General features: G+C 46.0%; 1 protein-coding gene across 1 annotated transcript; it reads right to left on the reverse strand.

Moving 5' to 3' along the window:
• Window positions 1–1007: 1007 nt before the first annotated feature.
• Window positions 1008–17479, reverse strand: FAM174B (family with sequence similarity 174 member B; the record flags this gene model as incomplete). Its single annotated transcript, XM_080626645.1, has 3 exons — window positions 1008–1116; window positions 9011–9142; window positions 17205–17479. 3 exons carry the CDS (start codon window positions 17477–17479, stop codon window positions 1113–1115), a joined length of 411 nt encoding a protein of 136 aa, XP_080482771.1. The 3' UTR covers window positions 1008–1112.
• Between the last annotated feature and the right edge of the window lie 287 nt (window positions 17480–17766).

Genomic DNA, 17766 nt, shown 5'->3' on the forward strand with positions numbered 1-17766 from the left:
TCCAGCCAGATGCAGCAACCTAATTCTCATAGTGTCATCCCACAGCTCTGACCTCTGCAGCACGAAGCACAGCAGAGAGTGATGGTTAAAAATGCATCCTTGAGTTAAATGGGATTTGTCAAGCAAATGGCAGAGGGAGAACTTCCAGTTTGATACAGATTAAGATCACTTACATGAAGCTTCCATGAAAAATAAAAGGTGTTGTTTCTGCAAGCTAATTATTCCACATGAGGGCTTATTTTGCTTAGAAAAAGTAATATAGATGAATTGTAGGCAAGTTACAGTCAGCACAGGACAGTACAAAACATTGCTTTCGCTCCCTGTGGAAGGGCAGGAAATTACAAAAATATATCTTCTTTAATCCAAGATTGTTGTAGTTTAGGGCATGCCTGATTCTTCCTATTTCCCTGTGGTCTCTCTTATTGAAGCTGGCCTGATCAGAACTCCTTGGGACAATGAGAATAGCATCCTGAAAGCTTAGTGCAATTGTTGTTTTAGAGAAGAATAAATCAGTGGCAAGACAAGAAAATCTTCTATATGAGTCAACCTCTCACCCCCTTCCCCCAGAATCCTACACTGTGTGGCATTTCAGCATGTTTTTACCACCTAAATTCATAACTCACCTCTGTAATACCACAAAAATACACTCCATTTCTCTTTAAACACATGATCTGATTAACAATGACCAAAGTTTAACAGTCACTGAAGTACTGAATTAAGATTTTAGAAAACAAGTCCTTTGGGTGGCTTGGTTCAATCTTCCTTGTCTTTTTGCTTCTGAAAACCTTTAGACCACAGTGAGCTGCAAGTCAGTACACAGGGCTGCACCTTGTCATGCTTTAGTGACACTGCAGCCCTCCTAAAGCAAAAAGGAGTTGAGTTTGCAAAGAGGAACTCTGTTCCAACACAGTTTGGAAACCAGGAAACCGAATGGTGCTGTTTTGGTCAGAAGATCCACAGCCTGCTGTAAAAACAGCATCTCGAGGAGGTGAGGCTTGATTTGGTTGTAATGCTGCAGAGATGAAAGCCTCCCCTTTCACAGTTATGGCTTCAGCAGGTCCCTCGACAGCAGAATGACATCTTGCAGGGCACCAGCACTCCACGGAGCTGCTTTACCTGGAAAGCAGAAAGAATTAGTACAGCTGTAGATTTGCAGCTAAACAGCTCACAGACAGAAATGAGAACCCATGTGCAAACAATCTAAAAGGACACAAAGGAAAAGGCAGCATCATCCACTATGATTGCCATCAGCTCCCTCCAGCAGCTGATTTCTGTGGTGACACTGGACACTGATGAGATGTTAACACCATGCCAGAAGGAACTAGACCAAGCGAAGAAAAAAGGAGAGTTATACCAGACAAAACCCAAGTGCTAAGAGATCCTGTGATCTGCCACTGTGCACACCAGAGAAGGGAGTGTGCACAGGGTGGCACATGAAACATCATCTTGGACCTCTCTGCTTTTTCACACCAATGCAGCCCTTTATTAATCAACACACATAGTCTATTCTCCTTGCTATGGATTCTCCTTCTGACACCCTACTGCTTTAACTGCTTCAAAACAAGAAAGGCTTAATAGGAACTTGTTACACCCCATGAAGGAGGTATGAGGCCTCTCATAGGACTGCACTGCAATTGTATCATGGACTGAATGAGCCAGCAGACCATGGTGTGCTCTATAACCACTGTTACAGCCCATAAGGAAAGGACCTGGCCTTCCAAACCCAAACAGAAATTGCTTTTTGACCATCTCTTTCCTCCCCTGCTATGGACTCGTGGGAAATCCTCAAGAGCAGCACCAAAGCTTTGGCAATTTGTTGTATTTACAGCAGCTGACTGTGCCAGTGATTTAACTTGCACTGCTGCCTGCTGGAAGAGGAAAAATTAAGCTGCTACAAACCCCAGCGCGATTTACCAAGCACCATCCAGAATGGCCTGCAGCTCTCACTGGCAAAAAACCCATCAGAGCTCCTCCCTTGAGAGTCGATACCTTACTATAACAAGCAGACAATACCACGCTCCAGTCAGAGCTGCACACACAGTCAGTGTGTGGAAAGGAGGTATTCAAAGAGAAGATACCAATAGTATAACTCTTATTTTATAGAGACTCCCCAAAGACTTGAGTGTATCAAAAGCTGAGCCCCTGCAACTGTGATGAAGATATTTCCACATAGTCCAATGCTATCAGTGCTTGAAAAAGACATGAATCCAGAATCCAGATTTTACACGTGGTGCATCTTTCCCCTAAAACACCCTGCAAGCTCTCAAAAGCCCTTTAGTCCCATGATGGCTGAATAAATGTCCCTGTCCTCTTCCCTCTGCCTGCCACCTCTCCTTACACATAAATCTTTCTGCATTCAAGAGCACTTTGGAAGATGCATTCCTAAACTGCTTTTGCATTCTGCTGCTGGAGAGACAATCCACGTGGAAAACAAACTGAGGAATTTCACTTAGCTGACAGGAAGGATGGAGGCTTCAATCTGCCCAGGAAAAACTTCCAGTACTTATTTAGGAGCCTGACACTGGGACTGGGGCAGTTCCAGCTCTGGCATTGAGATTCTACGTTGTTCCCTGACCCTGTCCCCTGCGGGGACGATTGTGATATCCACCCATCTGGGCTCAGTGAGCGTGGCAAGGGCAGAGCATGCTGCCTCCAACAGCTGCGAGTCAGCGGGGAGAGGAGACACTGCTGATATCCCAGATTACTGAAGTGCTTTCAAAGCCTTTCATGTGCGAGGCGCCACAGAATTTATTCAGTGCTTGTCTTCAGTTTTCTATTGAAGTTGACAAGAAATCCCCCAACGAACTGTGCCAGAGTTAAGCTTAATAAGCTAACAATTTTATTTACCTTTTAGAAATGGGTTCTTTCTGCAGCTGTTTTAATCTCGTTTCTCTTCTTACACCAAACAAGCAAAGTGCTCTGTGATGGGGGATGGATGCTAACACCACTTTGTCAGGGACATTTGCCTGTAACCTACTTTACTTTGCTCCTCCCTTCTCACATATCACACCGTGCTGACTGCCTGATGAATCAATGAGTTAGCTCCATCATGTAGAAGATCATGAAACCTGTGCAACTTTCCCTTGCTTCTTGAAAGAAAGGGCTAAAGGAACAAAGAGGAGAGCGAAGTCTTAAAATCAAGATCTACTGGTGGGATGAGAAAGAGCACACTTGGAGGATGGGATTTAGCTTTCCACTAACTTGTTTTCCAAGATGTGCAGCAAGTGCAATCCCATCATAAAGCACGAAAAAATATCTGACATCTGGAAAATGATGAGCAATACAGTCCATATGGTCCAAAATCACAGACCAGGGATATTGTTTGGCCTTCAGCAGCACAGTTTGAACTGGTGATCCAGAAACACACATCCTTCCCATGCTCAGTTTGTTTTCTTTGTGTAGCAATACAATACTTTGAGAACAATTCCTGAACTTGTTATCTAAATGCCTCTTTCCATACCAGAGCAAAAACAGATAGAAAACCATCCTCCATACTATAAAAAAACTGTTCCCATGAAGCTTTTTAAGGAGGTTTTAATGTCTCAGTGATTTGGCATCTTTGCTCTGTGACAATCTTTGATTTCTGCTTTCAGCCTCTTGTCACACAGAAATTCTGCTTGCAGGATGAGAGAGGCCATTGACAGAACTGCTTTCCCCTGCTACTGAAATGAGCTCGCAAAGGGGGTATCTAATCCAGTGCACGCACGCTCCTGCATCTGTCAGAGGCAGGCAGTGGGTGGCTTTTGCATCCACAGAAATGTGTTTAGTTAAGTTTTTGAAGTGGTCTCATTAGTCTGCTTTACGGGAGGAAGGTGGTTATTTCTCACCGCTTCACTGCCCAAGGGAAGCGGGGGGTGGGATCTACCAGGAGCCCAAAACCTTAAAGCCTCCTAAAGAAAGAAAAAGGAAAAAGAGAAAGAAACAACCTTCATCCAGCAGCCCAGTTTATACCCTCTGCTGCTCTTTGATGCCTCATGTAAGACTGGAAACTAATACACACAAGGACAAAGCATTAAAGGGAAGAAAATTAACTGCATGAGAACAATTGGAGAGGTAACGTCGCTTCTCCCCTGTTGCTGCCAGATATCAACTGCTTTTTAATTAGTGTTGTTTGCATTATGGAGGGGAGACAGCACAGAATCTCAAAGACTCCCGCAAATACAGATCCAAGTGCCAGCATGGATCTTTCAACAATGGGACAGGACCTCAAACAAACCAGCTGGGAGCCTATCCACATCACCCTCAGCAAAGATTTATGCTACAAACCCAAAACAAGACCTGTGTATCAGTCAGAGCAGGTTATTACTGGGGTAATATACTTACTATTAGGCACAGGAGGTACCCAATATCATGACACTCCAGGCCAGCTCTTCAGATTTTTCCCTATTGCCATGCTGGTGGTAACACTAAGTGATCTGAAAGCATAAGATTGTCTTCAGTACATAGAAGTGCCACTTGAATAATGCTTACAGACCGGCACAGCCAACATGTACCTGCAGCGCTGCTCTTTGGAGAACTGGTTCCCCTTCCACTTCGTTCCCATCTTTTCTCAGAAGCCTGTATTTTAAAAGTACTTTTGATGTCTTTCTAATGGAAAGCCCTGTTCAGACACCATCACAAATCATCACTTTATGGAGAATGAACCTTTTTCTCCATGGTTTCAAAACCTTTAAATCAAAAATGAACATGACAAAAGATCCCAGCTCATTTCACGTGATATACAGGAGCCAGGGAGATGTTGAAAATTCTTGGTTTTAACAGCTATAGAAAGCTGTTTTCTGATGTCGATATGGCAGCACGTATGTTAGAATAGTGAACGATGGGCAGTCCAGCCCTAGGCATATCTTTCAGTACCAGCACTGTCATAAAGAAATAAGGAATTAGGAAATGAGAATAATGAATCTTGTCAGCCATGGCACTGCACCACTGGATTGTGCTGCAGCATGGGGCTTCATGAGGTTTAGCCTCCGTAAGCAATCCCAGGAATGGTACAGTCACCAAGCAGCACGAGGTCAAAATGCCCTCACCAAGATTTGGTAGCACAGATGGGCCAGAAGCCTGTTGTGCCATAAGCCAAAGGAGCTCCCTGCTAGGAGGCTGCTGGAATAAACCTGAGCAGCTGCCACAACCGATACTGACTGCTGGCTAAGATGCACCTTCATTTGAATTTAAAAACAAAGAGCTGAAAGGGAGAGGGCAGAATATTCTACCTGTGGGTGCTTGTCAGAAGCCACCAGTCACACCTGTCTCTACCACGATTGCTGCACCTCATGACATGTTGCTTTAGTTGTCTAACAGGGTGAGACAGCAGCATCACCCCATGCCTTATGCGTCTGCCCTAGTGACACCTCTGCAAGTTCACATCTGTACAAGTTTTTTTGACTCTTTATTTTTGAGATAATGGAGCAGTTTTCCTGATTTAGCAATTAACAAAGGTGCTTTTAAAGCTGTAGACACTTGCTGAATATCCAAATCAAACCGATCCCTCTACTTGTGAAGCTACCTGTATGTATTTCTAACTCTCACTAACCACAGAGAGGAATGAAGCTACCTCTCCTTACCCACTCTTCTTGGAATCTGCACCCAGCTGCAAAAAACAAAGGAAGCCTTAAATGGCAGGAGACAGCTATTTCCTGAATGCCAGTTTGGGGGTTAGGGTAATGGGGAAGGAACCCCAACAGAAGACCTGGTAGAAGTGAGTTCTCTGATTTACTAAAGGCATGTCTGAGATGCCCTTTCTTCAGTTCTAGCCCTCTCTTCCCACACAAGCACCTATGAAGAGCCTGACTGGTTTGATGGGGATGTCAGTGGTCAAAGTCAGTGACTCAGATTTACAAAGAAGTGTCTTTAGTGGTGATGGGAGATAGGAACTACTTGGGGATGTAGTCTCCAAGCCTACACAAAGGAGCCACGGAGCTTGGTACAGCAAATGTATCCTCAAAGAAGCAGTCCCAAAATCAGTATTACTAAGAGGTTGTGTGTAAGCAGGTCGAAGGAGGTGATCCTGCCCCTCTGCTCTGCTCTTGTGAGACCTCACTTGGAGCATTGTGTGCAGTTCTGGTGTCCTCAACATAAAAAGGACATGGAACTGTTGGAACAAGTCCAGAGGAGGGCCACAAGGATGATCAGGGGACTGGAGCACCTCCCGTATGGAGACAGGCTGAGAAAGTTGGGGCTGCTCAGCCTGGAGAAGAGAAGGCTGCGTGGAGACCTCAGAGCAGCCTTCCAGTATCTGAAGGGGGGCTATAAGGATGCTGGAAAGGGACTCTTCATCAGGGACTGTAGTGACAGGACAAGGGGTAACGGGTTCAAACTTAAACAGGGGAAGTTTAGATTGGATCTAAGGAAGAAATTCTTTACTGAGAGGGTGGTGAGGCACTGGAATGGGTTGCCCAGGGAGGTTGTGAATGCTCCATCCTTGGTGGTGTTCAAGGCCAGGCTGGACAGAACCTTGGGTGCCATGGTTTAGTGTGAGGTGTCCCTGCCCATGGCAGGGGGGTTGGAACTGGATGATCTCAAGGTCCTTTCCAACCCTAACTATTCTATGATTCTATGGTCTCCCCTGCTGAACTGAGGTAGCTCTGTTTGAGCTAAACAAACACGTGTGAAAGCAGGACTTCAGAAAATGTGGAATAGCTGTTGCGCTATGGCAAAAGGAGGAATTCCCACAGATGAAAAGAGGACTGGTTAGCTAAGAACCAAAAACCCCTACGATCTCCAAACAGAGCATCATACAAGGTGAAGAGCCATTTGTACTACTAAGGAACCCACAAAGACAGAGTAACTTGTGTGAAAGCATCAGCACAGTGTGTGCTTCAAGGAAACAACATCAGATAACATGACCTCCGCTCTCACGAGTCAGACTGTCTCCAGCAAGCTCTCTTCTTTGTTCATCTAGGATTTTACTGTTGGACATCTCCTGAAGCACTGCCATGATTTGCGAATCTTCTGTTCTCACTGTCTGGAAACCCCTCTGATCCTGCTACCAGAATCTCACAGGGAAAGTACTCAGTTAAGAGGATGAAGGGCAGAAGATATGGGCTGTTAAAGCAGGCTGTGCTGAGACAGATCTCTGCCCTCTGGGTTTAACAAAGCTTGGTCCCAAAGTAAGAACTGCACAACCTGAAATGATCAGAGCAAACACAGGGCAGCTAGAGAGAATGGCAATGGTCGGGCAAGGACTGATAAGAGTCTTCTAATTCAAGAACTAATTGTTTAAACATAAAGGCACAACACACACCCTTCATTGTTCCAGGGCTTCCAATTGTTGCCTGACATTTATAGAGAACTAACACAGCTATTATGAAAACAGCCAGCAGAGCATGCAGTGGTGTGTGTTCTAGATGCTGGCACACATGTGCTTAGAGCAAATGGGTCGTTCTTCCCCTTTCAAAGTTAGGAGACAGGCAACATGAGTCAAGTTTGTAAAATCTCTCATTAGGAGTTGTCAAGATGTGTGTTTTTATAATTAGGAATGCTTATTTCAGCCAAAATGAGACAGATTTCAGAGTAGGCCTTATTTGGATGAGAATGCAACTCAAATGCTGTGGACGGTTTGATGCAAATGAAAATAAGAGATGCATATATCCTCATGCCATAAATCAGTGTGCAGCATCTTGATGTGCTGAGTGGTTGCTATAAATCTCAGGCCCAGAATAGGCACCAAAAGTTTTGGGTTGTCACACCACTTGTATCTCAAAAAGACAAACACATTTAAGGAGAGTTTGTTGCTAAGGGATAACTGCTGACAACATCAGCGAGGGACCACAGTCCTCTGTTTAGAATTACAGAATGGTTTGGGTTGGAAAGGCCATTAACATCATCTAGTTCCAACCCCCTGCCATGGGCAAGGATGCCTCACACTAGACCATGTCGCCCAAGACTCTGCCCAACCCTGAACATTGCTAGGGATGGAGCATTTATCACCTCTTTGGGCAACCTGTTCCACTGCCTCACCACCCTCATAGTAAAGAACTTCTTCCTAATACCTAATCTGAACTTCTTCTGTTTAAGTTTAAACCCATTACCCCTTGTCCTATCACTACAGTCCCTGACGAAGAGTCTCTGTCCAGCATTGTTGTAGGCCCCCTTTAGACACTAGAAGGCTGCTATGAGGTTCCCACACAGCTTCTCCAGGTTGAACAGCCCCAACTTTCTCAGACGGGTGGTGGTCCAGCCCCTGATCACCCTCGTGGCCTCCTCTGGACTTGTTCCAACAGCTCCATGTCCTTCTTATGTTGAGGACACCAGAACTGCACACAGCGCTCCAAGTGGGGTTTCACAAGAGCAGAACAGAGGGGCAGAATCACCTTCTTCATGCTCCTTTTAATATAGCCCAGGACACGGTTGGATTTCATCAGGTCCCATGGGCTTGTGCACATTCAGGTTCCTAAAATGATCTTCAACCTGATCCTCCCCTACAGTGGGTATAAGGTCTTCTTTCTCACAATCCTTGCATCTGCTTTCCAAGACTTGAGCAGCATAGCTAGAGGACTTGCCAGTGGAGTCATTGCAAACCTCAGTGTCAGCATGAGAGCACCCTAGTACAAACCCAGAGGTTGGTGGAGACTGGCCATCATTTCCCTCCCAAGCTCTCAGCAATGGCAGCACCTGGGAAAGCAGCCCCTGATTCACAGCCCTCCATCCACTGTGTGCACAAGCACTGAGAGCATACAGGAACCACTGCCAACAGCTGCCCAAGAGGGAAGTTCAGTTTGTTAAACCTTATTAGCTATTTGGGGCACTTGTATCCTGTTGTGCTGCTCTGCAGAAGAAAGATGAGGGCAGACAGCCTAGGGGTTGCGATGTGGTTATTGCAAGAGCAGGAGAGCACAGAGCAATGTGTGCTGAGAACAGGCAGAGGGGCTGTAAAGTGATAATACTTGGGCAAAGTGAAAGCCAGATTGTTACTGCTTCATCTCTGCCAAGTTGTTCCAGCAGAGAAAAAATTGCTGTCTTCACTAGTAAGAGCTCAGTGCGCAAGCCTAACCTAACAGGCTCACAGCAGTACCTGTATTTCACATCAAACACTGTTGAGTCTTCATCCTCATCGTCTTCTTCATTGAGGGGAGCCATTTCTACCCGCTCAGCTGGAGTGGTGATTATGTCGTACTTCCTGGTCTTCTTAATCCTCTTGCCAGACCTGAAACAGAGAGATGGGAAGGGAAGGATTGTCTTTATTCAGTGTTCCTTGAAGCTGTTCCCACCAACACCAAATCACTGCCCTGTTTGATCAGGCCTCCCCAGATATACCGGCTTCAGAGCCTCTGTCCCTTCCTGCTGCCTTTGCAAGGCCACCGTTTGTACCCATCAGTGTAGAGCACAGTTTCTCATCACCTGCAATCCAGATCAATGTCAGTCTTTCAGCTGCTGACAAACCAGGGATGCTCTGGCATCCAGGGCAGGCAGGAGCAGGGCAGCCCTCTGCTGCCACGCTCAGTAAGTGAGATGTGGGCTTAGTCAGCTGAAGCAGCCAATGGCTTAGTGAACATGTTTAGATGGGAAAGTCCAGGTTAAGTCCTGCTGAGACAAGGTAGTGTCCTGGGCAGGATTCAGGAGCAAAGGGATGGTGATGTTTGGGTACAAGCAGCCTGCTCTCTTTCCTTGCTATAACGCCAAGCTCAGGACTTCCAAAGCAACAACATTGAGCCTTGCCTAAGAAGTTCCATGCTCTCTGCTGTGTAAGTGCTATGGAAAACAACCAACTATCATCCAAAGCTAATGGTATCTACTACCTCTCCTCCTATAAATACCAGCCTCGCCTTCCTTTTGAAACAGAGATGCTCAAGCACCTGCATGTCCCATGGTTTTGAGATCTGTTTTATAGCACTTACTCTCAATTAACAAACACTTGGTGCATGGCTTTTCAACTAATGTTCTGCCTCTAGCTTTAATTGTGCAGGTTCTTTTTATTTTACCTACTCCTTTCGTGCATATTAAGAGGGTCACGCTGCTCATGCATGAATCCAGTTTTGCAGTTATACATTAAAAGAGGTGCTGACGTGTACAGGGAGCCTTCAAGGAGAAAAGAATTTTCCCCTTCACCTTCCATAAAACAAAACTGGCAGCTGCCAAGCACAAGAAGGGAGCTGGTGCAGGCACAAGCAACCAACCTCTAACTTCTGGTAATCACAGCTCCTGCTCTGAGCAGACACCACATCATGAGTACACTTCCACCATCAAGAAGTCTTGCCCTGGCACATCATGCAAGGTGTGCTGCACTCAACATTGACATTTCTGTATCAAGAATGATGGCTTTTAAAGTGTTATTCAGCATCAAGAACAGAGGTGTGAGCATCACAGAGACTGGGGCTCAAACCCTGCAAATACATCTCCACCACTACAGTCCCTTCCAGGCTTAAAAGGAAACTTAAACCAGTGAACAGCTCCGACGTGGAAGCCTCAGTGCCTCTCTCTGCCTAGCACTGCTTTTGGGCAGTAGTCCAAGGCTGAACAAACATGTCCCAGCCCTTGGGATGGAGCAGTTTGCATTTCCCCTCTGTTCTGACGGCTGAGATTGCATCAGAAGTGAGAAGAAAGTCATCTCGCGTAGTCTAATCTTTGTAGTAATCTGTGCCACTGTGTCACACAGAGCACAGGGTGGTTTGTTCTATGACTGCTGTTGTTGAAACAAGCAATTTTATATCCAATACAGTAGGACTCTTAACCCAAACACTTGAAAATCCTTTTGAAAACACTTCTCTATATTATTCTGCTTCTCAGCCAAGACCTAGCAGCAAAGTGATGCAGGGAGGTCTCATCTTACAAGCAATGCAGTGTTTTCACAAGAAACACTTACTCACACTGTGAAGCCTAAACATAGACCAAAACTAACCTGTATCTACCTGTCAGAACAAACAAAGCACAGCCTCACCACTCTGCCTTACAGATAGAGTCTGCAGGGGGGTTCAGTAGGTTCCTATTTAAGGGACCCATTTAAGACCCCACCTGCCTGTCAAGCCTACTTCATTGAGAGACATCCTCCCTCATTCCCTCCATGAGCAAACATAACTTTTTTTAAGGAGTTCATCTTACAGCAGTTAATACTGGAGAGTTTAAAGCAATTACTGCAGAATAGGTATTTTTAGGAATGGAAAGCTAGAACCCTTTAGCCTCCAGCCATTAATTAGTCTATTTGGGTTAGACTTTAAAGAGGACCTAGAGCAGAAGTTGCTGCACAGTTATCTATTAATTCTCCCCAACCCTCACCTTTAGAAAAGGCAGGAAGCTTATTTTGCTGCTGGTTTTTGGCTAAGCTGCTACAGTTCTTTGCCACGGGCAAGGCAAAAGGGGCTTTCCTTGCCTCTTTTTCCTCAGTTAATTCTAAACCAGACTGCCTGGATTATGTGTCATTAACCTGTACTTTCAGTGGTCTGTTTTCCACACCTGCTCATTTGAACAACTCTCCTAGGCTTCATAAGCATGAGAAGGAAAGCCTTGGGAGTGTCCTTGCCCATCAGGAAACCACTGCACATTAAAACTCCCAAGCCTCAGTAAGATCCCTGTAATCATCAGGAAAAGCACTTCATCCAGTGGGTGGGAACAGGCAGCATCTTTTGTTTGCAGACAGACAGCAGAGTAGCACATGGCAGGAAATACAGAATACAAAGGTTTCATGAACTTTGGAGGCCTCCTGGATGGGATCAGGATATGTTAATCCTCATGGGCAAAGAGAGGATGCCCTTTCCAGCCATGTTTGTGTGGGGGTTGTTTTAAAGGAAGGAAGAAGCATGCTGGAAGCTGTGGTCAGAGTATGCCCCTTGCATAACAACGAGCTGAAGCACTGCTGGAGTGGTTTAGCCAGAAGAGAAGTGGTACTGGGTATTTCAGCGCACAGGGCTATTTCCACTTAAGAAAGCCCCACGTTGCTTCTGCTGTCTGACTTCGGCCACCTCCCTGTAATTAAAAGGGAACGCTACAGGTCTTGCACAGAATCACCATGGGGGTGGAGTTAACTGCAACCAGGGATATTAACCTTTCACTGTAGACCACTGCTGCTCCCAACACAACCAGCTCGCCGGTGTTAGCAGAACGCAGTGGAGTGAGCACAGTGCTTAAAAAAGAGAGGATGAAGTGGGTTTGCACACTGGCACTGCCCCTGTACTCTGCCCTGTACTCCCTCCACCACACCACACGGTGCACAGAGAGAGATGGGCTGGAGCAGAACGCTGACTTCGTGCCTTTGTATTCTGACCAAGCAACAGTCATATGCAGCACTTCATCCTCCTTTCTGAGGCATCATGTGGTGGAATAAACAGAGTCAACTCACTAGTTCATTATACTATTTACGCCTCTAATCTATTTTAGTCAACAACCCTGATATTCAAAGAGAATGCTATTCTTGACCAGAGAGGGAGGTCTCTGCATTTCTCATTTACCATTAACACTTCCTGCCAAGAGGTGCAGGGGAAGGGCACCATCCTCCAGAAAAAGCAAAAAAAAACCGAAGAAGAAACCCTATCCCTCCTTAGCAGAGTGCTTCTTGAAGTCTTACCAAGCCAGCTACAATCTGCCTCCTAGAACTGCAGCAATGCTATATCAGGAGTGGAATTGGGACCAGTTTATTTGCTGTTAATAGGCTCCCTAAGCAGTTTAAAGAAAAAAAGAAATATAAACCTGGGAAAACTCCAGGCTTATTACGAGCTGATGAATCAGATCAGTGATATTTCATTACTGTTCATCTGCCTAGGTATCTCTGCTCTGTGGATGGTGCTGTATACAACAAAGTTAAACCATGAAGCTAGGTCCTTATGTGTTTTCTGTAATACACATTTTGCTGTAGCAAACTAAGGTGCTGTGGTTTTGAACTATCAAGTCCTTAAGATGACACATATGCAGCCACAAAGAGCAGAAGCTTCCCTTGCTTAACTGTGCTGCTAATAACAAGAGATGAATAAGAGACTGCTGCTGGGAATAACTTCAGGAACACCTAAATGGATATTGCTGTGGTTCAATGAAGCAGTGATGTTTGTGGGTAATTAAAATACAGCCATTCACATCTGGTGGTCAGTACCAGTGCCAACATGTACTTCCAAACATAATAGCACAGTCAGACCAATATTGTCTGAGATGTGCTTGAAATGTGTCCTTGTTTTATAGGGCAGAGCTATGGAAACTTTTATGATTTTCCCGAACTCTTCAAGGTAGCAAATCCTACAGGAAACAGCTGTGACTGTTCACATCAGAGCTGTAAAGAGCTAAAGACAGTATAAGACAGCAATCCCCTCTCCTTTCTTTCTGCCATTCATTGTCATGCTCACATCAAGACAATCCAGTCTGCTCAAAGACAGGACCCCCGAGATCCAGGAAAAGTGTTCCATTTGCCATTCTCTGTGACCCTAACCGAACTACACACAGCTTACACAAAGCTTTCACAAATACATGTTTTGGGGTTCATTGTTTGGTTTGGGGTTGGTTTTTTTTCTTCTCCATTTAAGGTCATTTTAAAGATGAGTTTTTCTTTCTTGTTCCTGGTAGAGGTCTTGTCTTTGTGGAGTTGAACTCTAATCAGCTTTGCTGGTTAGAATACAATTTATTTTAAATCAAACTCTCTATGGTTAACCTTGCGTGGCCCGGAGCAATTGCCCAGCTCATGGAACAAAGGGTCTTGTATCCTATGATCATATGTTTCAACCTCTCTCCTCCATCTGTAATTTATACTAGTTTTGCAATTACTAGAAAACTAAGTTTGAAGTGGGTTTTGAGGAAAAAATCAAAATTGAACCAGAAGCAATGAGTTACAAAATATGCAGGTAGCTTCTCCGTAAAAACCTAGGTACATATAGGCAAATACATAGGTAAATATAGGCAAATAGGTAAATACATAGGTAAAATACATCACAGCCTTTTCCAGCCTGGGTTCTGTTGGTTCAAGGGCAGGTCAAGACATGTAGCAAACACAGCATAGCTGCCTGCAACTAAAGCTTTGGGTTGCTTTCAGCTGGTCATCTGAGCAGAAGGAACTTATCTGGTTTCCCTAGAAGGCATATGGTCTATCAGCACAGATAGCCACAGATGAAAAATAGCATTTCCTGGGAGCTGATCCGAAGAACTGTATTGCAATAGAATGAACAGTGGCACAGAAACAGGGAAGAATATGGTGGGGGGGGGAGGGAAGGCAAAATCAAAAACACAGATCAAAGAGTGAGTTTAGCAGCATGAACTGTTCACAAAGCTGTCACAAGACACTGTTTTTCTTAGTAATGCAAACTCCCCAACTACTTGACTGGGAATAACACAAAATCTAGTCTGTTGTGGAAATGGCTTTGGTTTGGGAGCATGCAGGGCCCAGGGGTATAGTGAATTTCAAAAGCAAGCCCAAACTGAGCTTGCCTCCCCCGCAAAAAAAATACTATAGCAAATTAGACCTTGCCACACGCAGACAAGTAGTAAAGTCTTGGCTGGCCTTCATAATCCACAGAGTGAAAGGAAATTCAGACCACTTTTGATGATACCACATTCTGAATCACACGACCACCAGAGGAATTCAGAGCATCATATTCCCAAAAGGAATGAAGAGGAATGTCTGAGTGTTGTCTTAAAAACAGAGCCGGAAAGCTGAAGAAATATATTTATCCCCACTCAAGCAAACAAAGGAAAAGAATATATACATAAAACTACATAAAAATGAGATGTATACAAAAATAAAATGTATTAAGAAAGAAATCCAATGCCTGTGACAAGAATATCTGGCCACTCAGTGGTTCATTTCATCTCTACAACCCATACCTATAAGGATAATTTACTGCCAGCAATTTCACAGTGAAGGTCTAATCAAAGATTGGATTTCGGCAAAACCTCCTTAATAGGAATCCATGACACTCAGAAAAAAAAGTCCCAATGTTTTTGACTAAGTGTGAACAACGCTCTTATTCTGATGGAGAAAAGCTTTACATTTATTGAGGGTAAATCCCTTATCTCCTCTGCAACAGAATCTCCTCCGATCAATGTCGTCAGCTGCAGCATGACACTGTGCAAATGTACCTGTTGGTATTCTCATCTCATTTGCAACTGGGATAACTGTTTACAAACAAGTGCTCTGTCGCATAAAGAAACATACTCAGAAGCCAAAAGCCTCATTTTCTACTTTCCCTGCTGGCTCTAGTAAAGATATACGAGAGATCTCAGAGGTTGGGATTTTTTTACGTTATTTTTAATGCTGCATTATCAGTTGCGTAACAACAACTTGGGCATGGGAAAATTAATCCATCAGTCCCAAGGTTACTTTAACCTGGACCTGGTTTTGCTGATTATGGTACAGGGAAAGGTCTTTGAAGGCAATCAGTTTGTTCTCTTTGGCTTAGAAATGTTCAGCCTTATGCCAAGTCTCCTTGACACAAGGCCTTGCTTTATAAACTAGAGCAAACTGAGGCAGAAGAAATAAACTCTCCAAGATCAAGAAGCACCAGGAGTAGAAAGTTTTCATTATGAACTTACAGTCTTCTTAATTCTAGCTATATACCTGCTACCAGGTTTGCTGTGATTCTCCACAACTTTGATTCTCAAAAATTTTATATGGCTGCAAAGCAGTTGTATTGATTAAACCAAAAATCTCTTTAATGTTTTACTGTGTTCTCCCAAACCACCTCACTTTAATGGGTAAGTTTATTTGCACTGTCTTTGCCAGCTGCTGCAATGCATAAGAATAACTCAGTTAAATGTCAATTTCTTTATAAAATATCAGTTCTCACCATTCCTGTCATCAAGACCCCACTTTACCACCCTTGTGAACATCGCCCTTCCTACATGGAGTTAATTCAGAAGCAGGAGAAGCGGAGCATTCAGCTGCAGCCATCACGTCAATACAAAGGAGCTGCTCCAAGACAGAACAAGGGAGAATTTGCCTACTGCACTTGTTCAACCACTTCTGTCACCTGAGACGTGGCACTCACCTCCTCCCCATCACCACTGCTACACTCCGAGCTCTTTCCTGCTGCTCCTACCTGGAAGCCAGATGCCTGTTAACTACTGAGAGTTTTGTGATCTTCCTGGTAAAGCTGGGCACAAACAGACAACTACCTTTTATTTGTAGACTCTGTGAGTCAGGAACAGCCTCATGTCACGGGGATTCGCGCCACTACCTGGCGATAAATAATATTTGACACTAACAGTGTCAACAGAGCTTAAATATTTGCCTTTCATCTGCTCTGGCAACAAGCCGAGAGGAGCACTGGGTTTCTAAAGGGACTGAGTTTAATTTGCTCGTGTAATTTGGACATTACGTGAGTTTCAAGGGACGTCTGGGTAACTCAAGCACGCGCCAGCATCAACCCACTCCATCCACTCCATCCAGCAGCGTGAAGGGCAGTGAACGAACCGGCCAGTGCTGATTATATACCCATGCTCAACGGGGAAGATCTGAGCACCAAGCTGATGCAAACCTCTGCCCAGCTTCCTGCTGCCCACCAGCACTTCTCCTGCCTCCAAGAGCAACCAGGAGCTTCTGTCCTCAGCTGGGAATAGGAGGTTGTGTCCATCAGCAGTCTACTTGATGGAAACATCAGGGAGTTTGGTAACACATTGCAGTTCAACTCAAATCAGGACCATGGTCTAAACCAACATCTACTTTTGGCTATGCTGGACCTTCTCAAGCATGCCTGCTTAAGCTTCACTGAAAGTAAAAGGAAAGATTCATCTTCTTTAACCCAGCATGAGTGACCACAGCGGTGGCAGCTGCGTTATCCCATGGGTACATCAGACACATATGGCTGAGGCTGGACAGGACCTCTTAAACTCAAGCAGGGCTGCCTAGTTGGGCTTTGGTTATCTCTATGGATGGAGATCCCTCCCCAGACCACCTATCCCAGCGAACTGCCACCCTGACCACAGAAAACCCCATGTATTTCCATCTGTTTAGCTGGAGTTTCACCTGTTTTGGTTTGTGCCCATTCCAGAGCTGGGACCCATGTCCCCCACGCCTGAGAAAAAGCCACCTGAAACCCAACTGCTGCCCTATTTTACAGAGGTTTGGAAGCCAGTGCCACCACTACGACTGCCCAGGAGTTTCACAAGGCACTTACAATGCTGTACTTGGAGTCAGGCTTTATAAACACTAATAACAGGCGAGCACCTCAGCACCACCCCGCTTTCCACCGCACCGGGGCTTAAAGCCTCCAGCCTAACCCCCAGCCCCATTCCTCCTCCAAGGCCGTCAGCCCCGGCCCGTGCGCCGGCACCTGCCGGGGGCGGGCGCGGCCGGGCCCTACCTGAAGACGCGGAGCAGGAGGCAGGCGATGAGCGCGGCTGTGAGGCCGCAGGCCCCGATGACGGCGGCCTTCAGCGCCGAGAGGTCGCGGAGCACCGCGGGCACGGGCCGGAGCTGGGCCCCGCTGTGGTTGCCGGGCGCGCTGGCCGGCTCTGCGGGCAGGCGGCTGCCGTTCACCGCCGGCTCCTGGCTACCGCGGACGCCGGGCGCGGCCGGCAACAACATGGGCAGCAATAGGCAGGCCCAGAGCAGCAGCAGCGGGGCCGTGGAGCGCATCCTGCCCGGCTCCGGCCGCCGCCGCGCCGAGCCCCGGAAGGCAGCGCCGGCCCCGGCCCGGCCTGTCCCGCCTCCCCGCCTGGTACCGCCTCCCGCGGCCGGGGCCCAGCGGTCGGGCTGGGGCTGTGGAGGGGCAGATCCCGCGGGCTCCGGCGCCTCCTCCTCTCCCGCCCCGGTCCCTGGAGCCTCGGCGGGGCCGGTGCCAGCGCCATTTCCTCGCCGATAACGACTGCTTTAACCACAACACGCACCATCTGCCCAGATGCGAAGCGATCACAGGGTTCAAG

Source organism: Psittacula echo, assembly GCF_963264785.1.
Source record: "Psittacula echo genome assembly, chromosome: 10".
Taxonomy (NCBI): Eukaryota; Metazoa; Chordata; class Aves; order Psittaciformes; family Psittacidae; genus Psittacula; species Psittacula echo.